The sequence below is a fragment of the Adiantum capillus-veneris genome, chromosome 19 (genome assembly GCF_014529385.1).
Source record: "Adiantum capillus-veneris isolate H3 chromosome 19, ASM1452938v2, whole genome shotgun sequence".
NCBI lineage: Eukaryota > Viridiplantae > Streptophyta > Polypodiopsida > Polypodiales > Pteridaceae > Adiantum > Adiantum capillus-veneris.
Window position 1 is genome coordinate 148,916,838 of NC_140949.1, and position 18,959 is coordinate 148,935,796.

Genomic DNA, 18,959 nt, shown 5'->3' on the forward strand with positions numbered 1-18,959 from the left:
CTTCCCCCCTCTCGGCCCCCTACTCGCCCCTCGCCCCTCGCCCCTTATCTACCCCTCGCCCCCTACCAACCAGCCCTCGCCCCTAGTCCCTCCCCCTAGCCCCTTATCTACCCCCCCCCCCCCAACCCACCCCTCGCCCCCTGCCGAGGCCTCACCCCTACCCAGCCCCCTACTCGCCCCTTACTCACCGTCTCCATGCCAATGTATTCTACACCTGGCACAATGAGCTAGATCAAAGGCATTGCTTGGAAATGTCTCTTAGTCCCCATCTCTGCTAAAAGGGCAGGTATGCCTCATTCCAGGGCAAGCTGAATCTGTGCTTCATGCTCATCCTTCGGTGCAAATGACATCGTGAGCACATCTCTGTCAAAAAGGAATCCTCCAAAGCTTGCTACACCATAGCCACAACCCATTATCTTTCTTTGAAGGTTCGGTCCGAGTGGCATTGACTGTTAATTCAGTATCAGTTTCATCATTCTCTCCTTCAGTATTAAGAGCTATCACCTCCTTTGATTCAATAATCTGAGTGCTCCAATTTCGTGACTTCTCCTGATTTTCCATACTAAGCTCTGACTCTGCAGCAGTTGTCAGGGAAGGTTTTCATTGTAGTCCCCAGTTGCTGTACCGGTCCCATTTTCCTTGTGCTTGTCCCAACTTTCCTTGAACAGATTTTTCTCCTCAGTAGGTTTAGTATCATCAGACTCCGCATCCTTTCCAAGTGCAGGCCCATTCTTTCTCTGCAGCTCAAGGTCTTCGTTCGCTACAGAGTCCTCACCTTTTGGAGAATCTTGGTCAAGATTTTTGTGAGTATCTTCAGGCTCAGAGTGTTCCTTTTACAAGACATCCTCAACTTCCTCATCAGTTTTGGTCTTTTCATGCACTGTTTTGCTGGAATTTTCCTCAAGCTATAAAGTAGACTCTTCATGAACTACCTCAGAAGATGGGGAAAGTAACCAGAAACTAAGCAAAAAACACCCCAAAACTCCTATGACCCAAAAGTGCCATGACATGAGTGAGATGTCACGCACATTGCACTGAGGAGCACCCGCTGTAGAGAGCACGACACACTATCCACGCTACTCTCTCTCTCTCTCTCTCTCTCTCTCTCTCTCTCTCTCTCTCTCTCGTGCGCGTGCGTGCATTCTCTCTTGGCACGACACACTATCCATGTGTTTTCATTCTGTTTGAGTGAGATGTCACACACATTGCACTGAGGAGCACCCACTATAGAGAGCACGACACACTCTCTCTCTCTCTCTCTCTCTCTCTCTCTCTCTCTCTCTCTCTCTCTCGCGCGCGCGCACGTGTGCGTGCATTCTCTCTTGGCTCTACGCTTCAGCATGGTCAACTTTGACATGGTATTAGAGCGCATTGCTCATTGATTGCGAAGGGAGAGCATGGCATGGTGTTGAGGAAGGAGGCAACGACTCGGTGGCTTTGAGGGTTGGCTTGCAAGCGTTTCCCATAGCGTTCCAAAACGCAGACAAAGCAAGTAATTGGCGAGCACGCTGGAAACACAGCACAAAAGCACACCCCTGCAATAGCGTTCTGAAATGCCATTGCCCGCGATGGGCTGCCCGGTGTGAAACGCACAGCCAAATAGGGCCTAGTGACACTTTGGAGTAGAGCGTTTGGAAACACCGTGTGCAGCGACATAGAGTTAGAAGAGCTCAGGTCTCAGCAAGAGACTAAGGCTATGGTATGGTGTAGTTCATGCCGCTCTCCAGGACACCCTCCACAGGACTGTCCCCTTTGCTCTTATTGCCACTTCTGCGAAAAATCGGGTCATGCAGATAAGGATTGCTATTATCTAAAGGGATTGCACAAAATACAGCAAAGTATTGGTCCTTCTCTCCAACAGGGGCTAGCACCATCATCCAACATGGTTTCCCACTACGGCCATCCCAACTACATGCCACCTTTGCTCAATACCCCTGCTGTCCAAGGTATGTCAAGTCCTTTCCCGACTCAAAGTTTTTATAATGCTAATGCCACCTCAACCCCTCAGAGCTTCTACACTTCAACCTCCAACTCCATGCAGCAACCACCTCATCCCCCGTTTTGTCCTTCCAATCGGCCCATACTCTGCTACAGATGCGGAGAATATGGGCATTATCAGAGCAAATGCCCTCTGCCAGAAGGCTCTTCTCCGTGCCAACTTTGCCCCGAGGCTCAGGATCACTACACTAAGGATTGTCCAAAACAATGCGCCTCTACCTCTACGAGCCCAAGTCAGAGCCAACCTGAATTCACCTTTCCCAAGATCAATTTGATAGCAGTTAGTACCAACCCCAAGCCACCACTTTCTGCCCATATGATTGCCTCTCAAGACAAGTTGCAGCTGGTAGAGGAGCCAGCTGGTGTCCTCACACGAGCTCACAGGGCAGCCCTCGGCCTCAATCTTCCAACAGGTACAGCCGTTTCCTCCCCAATGCCTACACCTCCTCCAGCAGCTGACATGCCATCCCCTAGTGCTAACAAAGGATCTTTTACTATGCTCTCCGATATTGATGGGGCTTTCTTAGAAGTGGTTGCTGACTTACAAAAGATCAAGGAAACTGAGAAGACACTGATCCCAAGAGAAAAACCTACAACAGAGACTATATTGAAGAATACCTTTTAGCAAGTGTCATTGTATGACATGCTTCGACTTGATGCAAATTTTCGAAGTGACACCCTTGCCATCATTCAATCTCTGTACCCTGGTGCAGGGTCTAGTGGCGGGCACTTCCCAGTGCAGCCCTCCGAATCCTACATGATATCCTATCCCGAAGCTTCACTTACTGATTACAGGAGTCCGTGTCTAACCGTTTCTATTATGAGCCGCGAATTCTCAAGGGTCATAGTAGATGGTGGGTTGGGTATCAACCTGATGCCTGAATTCACTATGCTGGCATTGGGTCTCCAACCCACTAGGCCTACCCCATTCACAGTGACTTTGGCCGACCAGAGGACTGTCTACCCCTTGGGCATTGTAGAAAAGGTGCCTCTACAGGTTCAAGATTTCACATTCAGCTTGGATTTTGTGGTGGTTCGCCTTCCCCAGGTAGAAGGCGGCTTCCCATTGCTCATTGGCAGACCATGGCTACGACACACGAAAGCACTACATGATTGGGGAAACGATGCAATGTGGATACGAACCCCTGGCTCCCCAATGCAACCGATTTGCCTTGAAGGCGGAATGGATCCGGTGGTGCATCATAGTTCCCTGTCCATGGAGTCCAATCCCGAACTGGAACAGCCTACTCCGCCGGATGGGTCAGATGAAGACCTGCTAGAGTGGTTGGAAGCTATCCAATCTATGCCTTGTTATGGGGTATCTGTTCACTCTTTGCCTGAGAATACCCCACCTCCATCCTCCAAAGTTCTTACAGTAGCTGAGCCCAATGAGCCACCTCAGTCAATGGCAAGTGTAAAGGTCACAGAGATTGATCACTCAGATGCTCCCTTTGTGGAAGTGATCAGAATGACAGCTATCAAAAACAGTCTCTACACGCAATTGAAGTCTATGAAGTCTTTCCTCTTGATCTTGTGTGAGGTATTGAAGGATTTATGGTCTACTGCTTTTCCCAACTCACACTTGAATGGCTTTGTTTCCAGTCAATGGAAAGATATGGGGTGGCAAGGGACTGACCCATCCACAGATTTCAGGGGTGGAGGATTTATCTCTCTCGAGAATTTGTTGTTCTTCTCAAAATGATACCCGAAAACATTTCAGCAGCTGTTGTACAAGAAAGGAGGTAGATGAGCAACGTGGGAGTATCCGTTCTCAGTTGTTGTTGTTGTGAACATCACCTTTATGCTAATTCAAATGCTTGACCTTTGGTCAGGAAAGCCGAGGTCTTGGGCTGCAGTTTGTTTCTTGAGAATTCTTGCTGAAGACGAGATGGCCTTCGAACTGTTGTATTGTGTGGCATTCAAAGTTATGGATGCTTTGTGGCCTGCCATGCGTGCTTCATACACGGAGTTCAATGTAGTGATGAAGGCTACACGTGGGCAGCTTGAACATGAGCTGGCAATGGAGTCGGTAAGTCGAATTGAAGACATGCCTTCATACACACTACACCAGATAGCTACATTCAAATATCGTTTGGTCAGTATTTGATCGTGTTTTAGCAAGTAGAAGCTTCAAACCAAGGTCCTTTTAGTTGTGTGATGGAATGCCTGTTCAAGTGTTTGAACCTGGTTTTCCTTTCATGCTAATTAGCCACTAGTCTAGATCACCCTCTCGCCCCAGCCCACCCCCTCTCGCCCCTATCCTTTGGTCTCGCCCCAGCCCAATTTGGCTCGCCCCTATCTAACTAGATTCGCCCCTACCTAACTTGATTCGCCCCTATCCTTTGGTCTCGTCCAGCCCAATTTGGCTCGCCCCTATCTAACTGGATTCGCCCTACCTAACTTGATTCGCCCCAGCCCAATTTGGCTCGCCCCTATCTAACTTGATTCGCCCCTACCCAATTGTCTCGCCCCAGCCCAGTTAGGATTCGCCCCTACCCTCCCCCTCACTTACCCTCGCCCCTATCCACCCCCTCCCTTCCACTTGACCCTAACCAGCCCCCTATCTATGCCTACCCACCCCTCTCAGCCTCAGCATGTTTTTCCGCCATCCCGCAAGTTTTCCCCCAGATGGCAAATGGTTGCCATCCTGTTGCTGCTGAGAACGCCTTTCTGTTCTGCCATTATGATGGAGCTTAACCCTATTTGCGGTGTTACTCGGGCTTATGGTCATCCCTCCTTTCGAGAAGGTGTTGTTGCAAAGTGTGGCAAGGTTATCTGCAAGAATGGATCAGTTTTTTCAGTATTTCCTCTCACCGAGACGGTGAGCCATCTTGTGGCGGGCAATCTGTAGTAGGGCTACAGTGTCTTTCACAGGACACAGTTAGTACAGTTGGTCTAGGCTGGTTCACACTGAAAGGACACTGGACGGACCCTCTGGGCTGGGAAGTGACACGTGGCCGGGTACCGACGGTGGTCAAGTGGACCTCGTGGCCAGGTCACCACATGGCTGACATTTATGAGCCGTTGGTGGCTCTTTATGGTGGTACCTATGAGTAGTAGCGGCAGGTCATTCGAGGGTCATCTGCTCCTATCATCTTGTACGTAGTCGTCTAGAGCAAGTCTTAGACAGAGCACTGCTTCACCATCCCTGCACATCTGAGCCTCGACACCCCATTTGTACCTGTGAGTCCTGGGCTGGAGCTGAGTGTGTTGCCACGCCAGAGTCTGTACATGGTTCTTTGAGCTAGTCGAGTCCACATGTTCTGGTCCACTGTTGTGTCTCTGTTATCCATTATTTCTGTGTTTCATTCTGTTTGAGTGAGATTGTCACGCACATTGCACTGAGGGGCACCCACACTGTAGAGAGCACGACACATTATCCGCACTACAGAGAGACCCGAGGTCCATGTGATAGATTTGGTGCCAGGCAGTAGCCCACCAAATAAGCCTCCGTACAAGGTTAGTGCGGCTCAGCAGAAAGAGATAATGAGCCAAGTACAAGAGTTGTTAGAAAAGCGGCTGATTCAGCCCAGTTCATCTCCATTCTGTTCTCCAGTATTGTTGGTGCAAAAAAAGGATGGCTCATGGCGTATGTGCATCGACTACCGTGCATTGAACAAGAATACCATCAAGAATAGGTTCCCTATACCTAGAATTGATGATATTCTGGACAAATTAGCAGGAGCAGCTATGTTTAGCAGGATAGATCTAAAGAGTGGATACCATCAGATCCGCATTAGATCAGAGGGTGTGCACAAGACTGCTTTTAGAACGGCGTTTGGCCTTTACAGATTTTTAGTGATGCCTTTTGGTCTCACAAATGCTCCTGCTACGTTCAATAGGATGATGGACAGAATTTTCCGTCCACACCAGCAGTTTGCTGGTACATTCTTTGATGACATGATAGTCTACTCAAAGAATGAAGAGGAGCATAGGCATCACTTGGCCATTGTGTTCAAAGAGCTACGCAGCCATAGGTTGCTCAGCAATGCAAAGAAAAGTGAATTTTTTCTGGAAGAGATTCACTTTCTGGGACACATTGTCTCAAAGGATGGTGTCAGAATGGATCCTGCAAAAGTTGAAGCGATCAAGTCATGGCCAGATTTGAAGACGGTGCACGATGTCCGAAGCTTCTTGGGACTATGCTCCTATTACAGAAGGTTTATCCGAAATTTCGCTGAGATTGCTTCACCTTTACATGCTCTTCAAAAGAAGGCAGTCACCTTTAGATGGACACAAAAAGAGATTTCAGCTTTTAATCTCTTAAAGGAAAAGATGACTTTAGATCTAGTCATTGTGTTGCTAGATCTTAGGAAGTCATTTGTGGTCCAGTGTGACGCCTGTGGTAGTAGCATTGGTGCAGTGCTAATGCAAGATGGCAGGGTAGTAGCCTATGAGAGTAGAATCTTGCGAGGGCCAGAAAAGAACTGCAGGCCGTCATTCATGCGCTCTTAAGTTCGAAACACTACTTGCTAGGTGCAGATTTCGTTGTCCAAACGGACCATCAGACCTTGCGATACTTCTTGACACAGACAAAGTTATCTGAGAAGCATATGCGATGGGCAAATATCTTGTCCATGTTCCACTTTCAGATTGTGCATGTGGAAGGCAAGAAGAACGTTGTGGCTGATGCCTTGTCAAGGAAGCCACAAATTTCAGCTGTGTCGATTCCTTATCATCATGAACTTGATGATATGAGGGAACAGTATGCAAATGATAAAGATTTTGCAAGGGTCTTCGAGCAGCTAATGGATGGACAACGTCATGAACACTATCTTCTCAAAGATGGGTTCATGATGATGCATGGCAGATTGTGTGTCACAAAGCCGTTGCGATGCAAAGTTATGGAAGAGAGTCATGTCCCACCATATGCAGGGCATCGTGGTATCGATGCTATAGTTAAAGTGGTTGAGACATTCTGCTACTGGCCTACATTGAGAAGAGATGTGGATGCCTTTGTGCGAGAATGCCTAATATGCCAGAAAGTCAAGTTTGACAGGCAAAAGGCACCAGGGTTATTGCAACCACTACCTATTCCAGATAAACCATGGGATTTTATCTTTGATCTTCCGAGAACGCAGACAGGAAACGATGGTATTTGGACCATCATTTGCAGATTCAGCAAGCAGGCTCATTTTATTCCTGTCAGGAAGAAGATAAAGCCAGATCAAATGGCACGCTTGTTTATGAGCAATATTTTCAAGTATCATGGCATGCCACAGTCGATTGTTAGCGATCATGATCCACGCATGACAAGTTTGTTCTGGAGAGGCTTGTTTGCGAATGTGGGCACCACACTCAAATTCTCTTCGTCATTTCATCCTCAAATAGATGGGCAGTCAGAAGAGGCAAATTCTACTGTCTTAGATCTGCTGAAGTGCTATGTGTCAGAGCATAAAGGAAAGTGGGAGCAGTATTTGCCATTGGTGGAGTATGCATACAATAATACAGTGCATTCATCAACTGGCAAGGCACCTTTTGAGATAGTTGAACGTGGCAAGAAAGTTCCTCCCATACTGCATACAAAGGACAAGATATTTGAAGCAGATAAGTATGTTCAGGACATGGATGAAATGTACAAGAAGGTCAAAGTGGCCTTAGAAAAGACTCAGGCAAAGCAAAAGAAAGCAGCTGATCGTCACCGTCGTGAAGTGGTATTTTCACTTGGTGATTGGGTGCTTCTACGCTTTGAAAAGGCAAGGTTAAAGAAGATGAAGGGCAAGGAAAGACTGTTTCCAAAGCTCAGCATGTGTTACTATGGGCCTTTTCAAGTATGCGACATAATCAATGTTGTATATAGGCTGAAATTGTCTGACAGTTGAAAGATTCACAATGCATTTCATGTGAGTCTTCTTAGACCCTATGTGGGTGATGTGCCAGAGGATATGCCAGCTGAAGATCAGTCGGTAGTCGAGGAACTTGATGAGATCTTGGTCCCGGAACAGATTTTGGCACATAAAGAAAGAAAAGTGAAAGGCAAGGTTGCTAGGCATTACTTGGTCAAGTTCAGAAACTATCCACCAATGGATGCTAAGTGGATGGAAGAAGGTGAACTTGCAGAATCACCAACTGTGTTATCACTGTACCTTGAAGCCTTCGATTTGCAACCTACCTTGACCCCTTGAGTTTCAAAGCTACATGAATTGTCAGTGTGACAATGGATTCTGAAAGAAATGATGTACATGGTATTTAAAGTGAGCTCAAAACAAGTACATGTTACACGAATGTTAGAGTTGTACACATTGTCAGTTTGGCAATTGCCCTTACGGAATGTCCAAAAGTGTGGTTAGTGCTATAGAAGTGAGTATCTCTTGTTAGTTTGTGAAGGATACAGTAATTGCTTCTATTAAAGGGTACATGTGTAACTGCATTCTTAAACTGTCGGTTTGGGTATGCTCGAAAGTGTTACTGGATCCAACATGTACTAAAAAACAGTGGCAAAATGCGTAGCTACCATTTTGTCATTGGAAAGATAAGGACTCAAAGCAATGGCAGAGTGTGAAGCTACCACGGTCCACTATGTCATTGGGACAGGGTTCACACGCAGGCAATACATGTGTCAACGAGGTGTTGAATACACCAGGGTTGACAATGAGCATGTATGTGTCGACAGGTGTTGAATACACCAGTGTTAACTGTGAGCATGTACGACATAGATGCAAACGAGGACGTTTGAGATTTCAAGAGGGGGGTATGTCACCAGCGTGTGACTACTATCTATTCTTTTTGTTGATTTCTTTCTTATTATTTATTCATTTTCACTTTTTGGAAACACCCCTCGGGAAATCTAACTGCCCTGCATTGCATAGCTAGTGTGGAACTGTTTAGAGGGACTCCAGGCTTGAGGGCAAGAGAGCACTAAGGTTGGACAAGGACTATGGTTAGCCAAAGTGGGGTCATTGACTAGCCAGAGTGGAATCCTTTGCTACAAAGGCTACATTTCAGTTCTTGGTGTGGCTGCAGTGTACAAAGAGGGTCAGATGACCTAGAAAGATACAATGGCAGCATCTCCTAAAATTTAGGGAACTGCTATTTTGGACCTGAAAATGTGTTCGCGTCATTACCTCCGGAATGACAAGGGGAACATTTTATTACTCTGCCGCAAAGTCAATTGGGCAACTGGTCGGGAGATTTTTAGGCGGCAACCCCGAAACGGGAAATGGCCTGTAAACGTGCCAAGTGGCACATTTCTGTGCACTTTCCTCATGCATGAAGAAGTGGCGCTGAATTTAGAGAAGAGAGGCTCATTTTTCCAGCTTCTGTCACAGGTTAAGAGCTATGGAGTGGTTCCTTTCCCTCTTATGTACAGTGCGGTGCCAGGAGTAATGCCCTGCACACTATGCACTGCTCTCTCTCTCCCCTACGAGCAGTATGTTATGCCCCTCTAGTGGGCTTTTCATTTGACCAATGTACAGTTATGTGGGTTCATGCGCGATTGCCGCGGCAAGAGCCTCTTGCACATGTACTGGATTAGCTAGCGGCTAATCCCCCGCAGGTACAGGTGAATTCGGAGAGGTTTCATGTCAGAAATCTCGTCCGATTCAAAGGGCAAGTAGCCCTACAGGTGCGGGAGCTCGAGGGCTTGCTACGGATGCGACCGGCACGCGAAACGGAGCCCAAAACAGTGAATTACAGCCTGCTGTGTATTTTTGCAAGTTTAGGGTTTTGGCCCTTAACGGACCCTACTACCCCTAGGACGTTTGGGGATGCGAGGGGACCGCTGTACAGGTGATCTGGCGCATTTTTGGGGCAGAAAACAGAGAATTCAGCGTGCTGCAGATTCTCACCAGGTTTTGCAAAGTGTCTGTATGCGTCGGGAAAGTCATCTAATGCGTGGGGATACTGACTGTGAAGGGTCCTAGTACATTTATGCTGCCGAAATTGGGCCAGAACAGAAGAAATTCAGCCCAGATTGTGCGGGGCAGCTTGTAGGGAACCACAGCTTTTATTCCCTCTTTTAAAGAATAAAGAAATACCGAAAGGGGCGCCTATGTAGGGGCCAATCTGGTGTTGGTCTTCTTATATAGGTGCAATCTAGCAACCTGTATCCCTTTCCCCTTTGTTGTGTCTTGAAAGTACAGGTAAAGTGGGTGACAAATTAAATGGGTGAAAGCAAATAAAGTTTAAGTCTAAGGTTTACCGCCCTTTTTGAAAGTACAGGCCGGTTTCACTTACCAGAGGGTATGCAGCGACAGTTGGATGCATTACACAGTTTTGCAGACGATAGTGGATTGTCTGTAAACCTTGGTAAAACCAAAATTATGGTGTTTAACACCACACCATAGTGGATCAGGAGATCAGCATTGACTTTCACATATGGTCAGGAGATTGTAGAGTATATAGATGCATACACTTACCTTGGGGTTGTCTTCACTAGGCCGAGGTTTTCTTTTGGGGGAAGCAGCAGAGACTAGACGGACTAGAGCTTTTGCGGCCTTGGGAGGCTTGGAGAGGATGTGTTCGCAGTTTCACTTCCAGGAACCTCGGACAAAGTTATGGCTCTTTGATACTTTAGTAGCCTCAGCTAATGTTGTATGGGGTGCAAATATGGGGACCTTTTGTAGGCCAGGATGGTTGGAGACGTATGGAGAGGCCCTTGGTATCTATGATCTCTCGACTGATCAAAGCCAAGGCCTCCGTACCCCACGCTATCATTCAAACAGAGACTAGCCGCCCCTTCTATGGAGATCGAGGCTCTTACCAGATCAGTCTCTGCTATGTCCCGCTCACAGGAGAGGGGATCTAGCCCAGATGCCGTCGGGATGGGCGTCCAATGTCCGGGTGGACGTAGTGTGAACTCGGCCAGTGTGGCCGGCCATTATTATAAAAGGAGGGGTGAAAGGGGTTCGACCAAGTAAGTCCCCGTGGGGGGCGCCAGTGTTACTTTCTCGAAAGAAGGATAACACTATGCGCTTCTACGTGGATTACAAGGGGTTGAATAAGCTCACTGTCAAGAACAAATATCTGCTCCCGCGCATGGCAATGGACGATCCAATAGATTGGCTCCATGAAGCGTTGTATTTTACGAAGATAGACCTGCGATCAGGCTATCATCAGATATGGATCAAACTGGAAGATATTCCTAAGACAGGCTTTCATACGTGTTATGGTCACTACAAGTTTTTGGTCTTGCCTTTTGATTTGACCAATGCTCCAGCTACGTTTCAGCAGATGATGAATGATCTGCTGAGACCATTTTTAGGCAACTTCGTTGTTGTATTTCTCGATGATATCTTGATCTACAGCTGAAGTTTTCCTGAGCACCTAGCGCATATACACATTGTTCTCGAAGTACTGAGGACCGAGAAGCTTTATGCTAAGGCTTCTAAGTGTGAATTCTTTAGGAAAGAGCTTCTGTACTTGGGTCATATCATTACTCGCGATGGAATTCGCATTGACCCTGAAAAGCTGGATAAAGTGCGAAATTGGCCCATTTTGAAGAATGTACGCCAAGTAAAGTCCTTTTTAGGCTTCACTGGATTCTTTCGCAAGTTGATCAAGGATTACTCTAAAGTTGCTACTCCGCTTACACAACTTTTAAAAGGAGGGGTGAAAGGGCCAAAGACTTCGGGTCCTCATCGTAAAGGTAATCCCCCTGTTGTCTAGAATGAGCGTCTCGACGAGAGCTTTCTGACACTAAAGCACTTGATGACTACAGTGCCAATATTGCACATTGTGGATCCTAGAAAACCATTTGTGGTTGAGACGGATGCCAGTGATTATGCCATTGGTGCGGCATTATACCAGAATGGACGTCCTGTTGCGTTTGAAAATAAGAAACTTTCTGACGCTCAGATACGTTATCCGACTTATGAAAAGGAGCTTTACGCCATAGTCCACGACCTGAGGAAATGACGGCACTACTTGTATGGCTCTACGTTTGTTGCATGGACATATCATCACTCCTTGCGCTATATCTGTGATCAGGGTGATCTCAAAGGCCGGAAGGCTAGATAGGTTGAGCTTATGCAAGAGTTTGACTTTGAGATCCGTTACAGAAAAGGATCCAGCAATCGAGTTGCCGATGCACTCAGCAGGATTCCTGAGGTTAATGCCTTGTCTATGGCTGAAATCTCGACGGATTTCTATCTCTCTCTCCGAGGGCTATGTCGTTCTGATGGCCATTTTGGCAAGATATGGAACGAGGTCGAAGCGGGGCATGATTCACGTACAGGCTTGGGTGATCCGGAGACCCAAGTGAGTCGTGCTAGAGAGACGAGACAGCGACAATATTCCATTAGAGGTGGAGTATTGTTTAGAAATGGTGAAGTCTGCGTGCCGGAAATCGATGAGATTCGATGAAGGATTTTGTGCGAACGCCACGATGTTCCTAGCACTGGGCACCCAGGCATACAGAGAACTTTGGCTTTGGTCGAGTGATATTTCTATTGGCCAAGGATGCGCTCTTACATAGAGAGCTATGTGAAGAGATGCGCTCAGTGTCAAGTCAATAAGGCAAGGCGCCTTAGGAAAGCTGGCCTGCGACACCCATTGGAAATCCCAGATGCCAAATGGCAAAGTATTTCCATGGACTTCATCGTTGGTTTGCCAAATACTAATCTGGGCAATGACGCTATTTGGGTTGTGGTCGATAGACTCACAAAAATGGCGAAGTTTATACCAACGAAGTCGACAGTAAAAAGCCATGAGTTGGCGGTTTTATTTGTCGATCAGCTTTATAAGCTGTATGGTCTGCCAGAGGATATCGTCGGTGATCGAGATACTAAGTTCACTGGCCGATTTTGGCGAGATGTGTTTGCTCATCTTCAGACGAAGTTGAGTATGTCGTCTTCTGACCATCCTGAGTCCTACGGACAAACTGAGAGGATGAATCAGACATTAGAGGACATGTTGAGAGCCTGTCTCTCACAGGCAGTCTGATTGGGAAAGGTATCTTCCACAGTTAGAATTTGCCTATAATAGTAGCAAGCATTCTGCTACTGGATTTAGCCCATTCATGCTGATGTATGGATTCGAGCCTAAATCCCCGATTGCTATTGGCTTAGAGAAAGTCAAGGAACGCCAAGCTCGTGATTTCCTGTATGACATGCAAGAAATGCTCAAATTGGCTAAGGATAGTATAAGAACGGCTCGTGATCGAGTCACTACTTATGCTAATCAAATAAGATCTCCAAGGACTCTAGATGTGGAACAATGGGTCTATCTGAAGATACCCCAAGGATTCCAAGACTATGCGAACGGGAAAGCATTATAAGCTTTCAGCTAGATATTGTGGTCCGTTCTTGATCACAAAGAAAATTGGCCAAGTTGCCTACAAACTGGCTCTTCCTTCGGATGTTAGTGTACATCCGGCGTTTCATGTCAGCCGCCTTAAAGTGAAATTGGGCGAAGCCGACGTTGTGCCTATCGAGGAAAATGTACAGCAAGATATGCAAACTGAGTATATTCCTCGAGAACCAGAAGCAGTTTTAGACCATCGTACCTGTCATTCGCGCCAAAAGGCTTATGACGAGTACTTAATTAAATGGAAGGGTCAATCTGAAAGGTTTGCTACTTGGAAACCTGTTAGAGCTCTGAAGGCTCAGTATCCCCACTTCATCGATGAGGACATCAATGGTTCTTAAGGGGGGGAAGTATGCTATGTCCCGCTCACAGGAGAGGGGATCTAGCCCAGATGCCGTTGGGATGGGCGTCCAATGTCCGGGCAGACGTAGTGTGAACCCGGCTAGTGTGGCCGGCCATTATTATAAAAGGGGGGCCAAGGCCTCATTTGCAGTTATCGACCCCCACTGGCAGAGTGCCAGTGGTTAGCCCACGAGGCTAGGAGTGCGCGAGGTCACCTCGAGGAGGCCAGGCCGGGTGGTATGGGACGCCGGGTCTTACAGGTGCACGCCTACGTCCTCGGACACTGGCCCCAGCACAGGGGAGCTTCCGGATGGTGACTATGGTCGGGTGGTTCGTCCGACGCGTATCTGTAGGTGGTCTGTGTAGCCGGGAGATCCTCTCTCCGCGTCCGGTCCAGTCTCATTTGTGCACAGCTTGTGGGATACTACTAGAGACAAATATGCTAGACTGGCCCTTGAGTCTTCCAGACAGTTAGCTCACTTCATGATGGTATGCACATATGACATCATGGTTCCAGACGCATGGCTTCACCATGGACAGGCTGCCCCCTTTCAGTACTCTCCTCAGGCACCCTCGATGTCTCTTACACGAGTGGAAATTACTAGACTCATTTGTCAGGACCTGATCCAGCTGGATACCAGGAGGACATGGATAGAGCCGCCACATGAGTTGGGCATGAAGATGGCTTTCTATAGAGAGCATCTTCTCCACTTCAAAGGAGATCGGTTTGTGATTCGACCGAGCTACATGGACACACATATGTCTCATGGTTTGCGGTGTTCTATTGGTCAGATAAGCACATCCTCACATCACATCAGCTGGAGACTGAGACTGGTAGGGATACCAGCATGCAGCAGGATATGCCGCTTATGCCAGCTAGAGCCAGAGACAGAGCTACATTACATATGTTATTGCACAGTGTACTATGAGATTCGGGACCGTTTCCACTGCTTATTCAGAGAGGGTTTCTGTCCTTTCTCTAGGGTCATGAGTTATGAGAATCAGAGATGTCTTGGGCTATATCTACTTGAGTTACACATATATAAAGACACTTTTCACTAGATATGGGACAGCCAGAGGAGCAGCCATCACTGCAGAGCTCGGCCCACACTCCTTCGACCACTACCACCACTCTCATCGACCGAACACTGGAGCTACAGAGATCCAGACGGCCACGATTGAGGAGAGGGGCTACACAACATCGACGGAGACTACTGCAGAGGATTCGAGCCATACTCTCCTCTCTACACTGATGCATACACATATCTTGGGGTAGTCTTTAGTGGACCGAGGTTCACACTGAAAGTGGCAGCAGACACTAGATTGACTTGTGCCTATGCAGCCCTAGGCGGTTTAGAGAGAATTTGTTCGCAGGTTCAGTTCCAGGAACCTCGAACAAAGCTCTGGATTTTCGACACTTTGGTCGCTTCAGTTATGCACTACGGGGTTCAGGTTTGGGGACCGTCTGTTGACAGTGCTGGATGGAGTAATATGGAGAGACCCTTGATATCTATGATTTCTAGGCTGATTAGAGCCAAGGCCTCAGTCCCACATGACATCATACGAGCGGAGCTGGCTGCCCCACCTATGGAGGTTGAGGCTCTCACCAGATCAGTATCATTTGTACACAGCTTATGGGACACCACCAGGGACAAGTATGCCAGGCTTGCTCTTGAGTCATCTAGACAGCTGGCATTACAGGGAGATACATCATGTTGGTATGCACAAGTGAGCTCATGGTTTCAGCATGGACAGGCTGCCCCCTTTCCAGTATTCTCTTGATGCACCATCTTTGGCTCTTACACGGATGGAGACTACTAGACTCATTCGGCAGGATCTTATCCAGCTTGATAGCAAGAGGACATGGATAGAGCCATCACGGGAGTTGAGTACGAAGAGGGTTTTCTATAGAGAGCATCTTCTCCAACTCACGACAGACAGATTTGTCACACGGCCCAGTTACATGGACACACATCTATCTCATGGGTTACGATGTGCTATAGGCCAGATTCGCACATCTTCACACTAGCTTGGGATTGAGACAGGTAGATTCAGAGGCATACCAACAGACAGTAGGATATGTCAGTTATGCCATGCCAGAGACAAAGTTTCACTACATATGTCGCTGCACAGTCTACTATGAGATACGGGGACGCTTTCATTGTTTATTCAAAGATGGTTTTGACTCGTTAGATAGAGTCATGAGATATCATGATCAAAGATGTCTCTGATTATTCCTACTTGAGATACAGAGACATAGAGACACTCTATTGAGTGGGAAAAGACAAAGACAATCCCAGAGACGCATCTCAGATTTCTTCAGTCTGAGTACCACAGAGGCAGAGGGGACACCACCATCACAGAGCTCGGTTCCCACCCATACACACACCAGCAGTACTCTCATTGATCGAGCTATAGAGTTAGGGATATCGAGACGACCGCGACTGAGGAGGGGAGCCACATAGCACTGGCGGAGATTGCGGCAGAGGATCCACAGGATTCTAGCACGACACCCAGAGTGTCGATCAAGATAGGCTTCATGCTATTGCTATATTGTATTATGGTGACACTTATCCCCACTTTGTACCTTTATGGCATGATACCATTGATCAGCCTGCCAGCCACCCATAGGAGTCGGTAGCACTCCTATCAGTTCTTTGTTTGTAGTTTTCTTTGTTTGTACCCAGACTTGGTACTTGACACATCATTGTAATCAGTTGGTCTCATAGGTCATTTTGGCCTTTTGTAGACGTTAATATATCATTTCATTTCATTTTATTTCTCTCTCTCTCTCTCTCTCTCTCTCTCTCTCTCTCTCTCTCTCTCTCTCTCTCTCTCTGACTTTGTATCAGATCCACCACTTTGTAACTTTCGGGTCTCATAGGTCATTATGGCCTTTTGAAGACGTTAATATAACATTTCATTTCATTTCTCTCTCTCTCTCATTTCAATACATTTCTCTCTCTCTCTTGCTCACTCTGAGACTAAAGTCTAGGGACGAAACACCTTCCCTCTTATATTCAACTCCCTGCAAAGATACAGGCCTATTTAAATTCAAAACACCTTTACACCCAGAGCCTTAACATTGGACCTCCGTGTCTTTTGTCTTCAAATGTGTTGTATCTCTCTTTTGTCTTCAAATGTGTCGTATCTCATTAATTATAAAAGTAAGTTAAATTCAATTGAAGCATTATCTGTTGCATTTAAATTGATCCTTTGATCTTTATACTGAGATAAAACCATTAGACCTGTTACTCGACTGGTGTACTTTTTTAAGATTAGATTACTGACATGACAATTGCACGCTAAAACAACAGCTTACACTCCATTTTTGTCTTTAAAATCTCGAATGCCACCCCCCACTGTCAGTGGTACAAAAACTTTTTCGGACGTCTGCCGAAGCACCTGCAAGAAATGATACAACATGCCATTTCGTACCCTTTAAACCATAGTATAAACTCGATAGACTAGATAATAAAGATTTCATTGAACACAATCTTTTCACCTCCAACATGGGCATATCACCTAATGGAAAGTCTCTGAAACCAGTAATATTAAGAAATGCCACCTGTCCATAAGAACAAAGGAAGCTAACAATAAAAATTAATGCATTGAAAAGGTTCATGCAACAGACAAGGCTTTGCTTTAAGCAAAAATTTTCCATCCATTTGCTGACACTAAAAGACAATTTTAGCAGTACAGCAGGAGGAAAAAACAATGCCAAACGACAGAATTAGAGGGGTGTATTCAAACTTTCCTCACACCATCCTGATGGGCATATTCCTAATAATCAAGGCACTCCACAACACCCACTTCATGTACAAGCAAGGGTATGACATGCAAAAAAAGATCATGCCTTACGTCTAAAATATAAGTCTTACCTCATCAGCTCCTTCCTGATAATATCGACTTGCAAGTTCCACAGGCTTGCCCAAGTTGCGAACCTTTCACACAACAGTCTGAAGTGTTTAACTATGGAAATTATGATAGCTATGAGCACAGCTATTTTCTTAGTCAAGATTCAACTTGTGAATCGTTAAGCTTTAAAGCTTCCAATTAAGAGACAACAACGTCTTCACAAAGAACTCAACAAATAGAGGCATGAGCCTGTGAGACAGCAGAAAATGTGATGCGAACCTCTCGTCCATCAGATTGTTCCCGGACATCATATTGATCACCTTTTGTAACAACTAAATCTCCTCTATCATTTGATCTCACATCTAGGCAAGCAATAACCTGTCAAAAGCTCATGCTTTAATACCCTAAGCCTCCCAAAAATGCTTTGCAGAAGATAGCATTTCTCTATACAAACCCGCGCTAAAGTGGAGTGCACCCCGGGCTTGTCAAATACCTCTTCTTCCTCCTGCAAAAGAAAAAGAACCTACATATTCATGACTGCAAGTGTAGGAGGTGCTAAAGAGTAGAATGCAAAATCCATAGCTTTCCGTGCATTGAGCACAAACATTCCAAGAAAGCAAGGAGCACCTCATTCAAGGACAAGTGCACAATAGCACACTCAGCTGGAGAAATATGAAATAAATAAATATCATCTATACATGCAACTCTTGAACAGACACAAACAAATCATTTGATACTTGAACAAAAGAAAGTGTTCTGATACTGCAACTAAAATCATGCATCGTATATCCGTTGCCAAAGGGATTTTGCATAATACAAAGCTCTCATTCTTCCAGTAAAAAGAGCATAATGGCACAAACTGGTGCTTGTAATGTTGTTTAGTCGTGCATAATGCATTAACAACAAAAAAAGGCAAAAGTGACTGATGATTTGGGAATCTCCAGTAAGATAAAGCAAAGCATGTTGCTCCGGATAGCATGACCACCCCATAGTCAAGCCCTCCAAAATGTTTCCATCAAGTTAAGAGCACCCCACACATAGTATCCACTTTGAACTAGACAACGAGATCCATCTGTCTTAAAATTAGGAGTCAAAAGTTATTAATCGCATCCTGGTCATGAGACAGCTTGTCATTACGTGAGGATATCATGAGAAGGTCTTCTGGTCTCTACAGGACCTCCAAAGCACCTCCTGGTGGAACTAAGTCTTAGTCTAGACTCTCCACGTATGAACAACCAACCCAACAACCAAATTAGAAGGAATGAAAAATGGCAAGTACAACTAAGCATGCTTGTATGACATAAAAGCACAGTAAAGTTTATTTCTTCCATTCTCGTTGGTTATCTGAGACATAGGACTTTAAAATGTCTAGGACTATGGAGTTAGGGATTTCGCTTTGTCCATCTGTCCGAGGATGATAAGACGAAGAAAAATTCAGCTTAGTTCCTAAGTTCGTAAAAAGTGCTCGCCAGAAACTAGTGGTCAGTCGTGGGTCGTGATCACTTATAATCGTTGGA

The 18,959-nt window shown here is 46.1% G+C and overlaps 2 protein-coding genes across 4 annotated transcripts in view; one reads left to right on the plus strand and one right to left on the minus strand.

The window, feature by feature from the left end:
• Positions 1–18,692, minus strand: part of LOC147435048 (imidazole glycerol phosphate synthase hisHF, chloroplastic-like) — a 75,355-nt gene extending 56,663 nt beyond the window's left edge. Inside the window, exons 1-6 of one of the 3 annotated variants that reach the window (XM_086491412.1) lie at positions 18,180–18,691; positions 17,897–17,947; positions 17,722–17,820; positions 17,466–17,528; positions 17,090–17,152; positions 16,907–16,989 (exon numbers count right to left, since the gene is read on the minus strand). In XM_086491412.1, coding sequence (XP_086347538.1) covers positions 16,907–16,989; positions 17,090–17,152; positions 17,466–17,528; positions 17,722–17,820; positions 17,897–17,947; positions 18,180–18,254 — 434 coding nt within the window. In that variant the 5' untranslated portion in view covers positions 18,255–18,691. Of the gene's footprint in view, positions 1–16,906; positions 16,990–17,089; positions 17,153–17,465; positions 17,529–17,721; positions 17,821–17,896; positions 17,948–18,179 lie in introns of all 3 variants that reach the window. The other 2 variants (XM_086491414.1, XM_086491413.1) reach the window with 2 other exon arrangements.
• LOC147435049 (uncharacterized) lies at positions 1,674–4,203 on the plus strand. The gene has a single exon (XM_086490081.1). It carries the CDS (start codon positions 2,642–2,644, stop codon positions 3,698–3,700), a length of 1,059 nt encoding a protein of 352 aa, XP_086346207.1. The 5' UTR covers positions 1,674–2,641; the 3' UTR covers positions 3,701–4,203.
• Positions 18,693–18,959: the final 267 nt, after the last annotated feature.

Coding starts and splice junctions, on each gene's coding strand:
- LOC147435049 (XM_086490081.1), top strand. CDS start 2,642: ATGCTTCGACTTGATGCAAATTTTCGAAGTGACACCCTTGCCATCATT.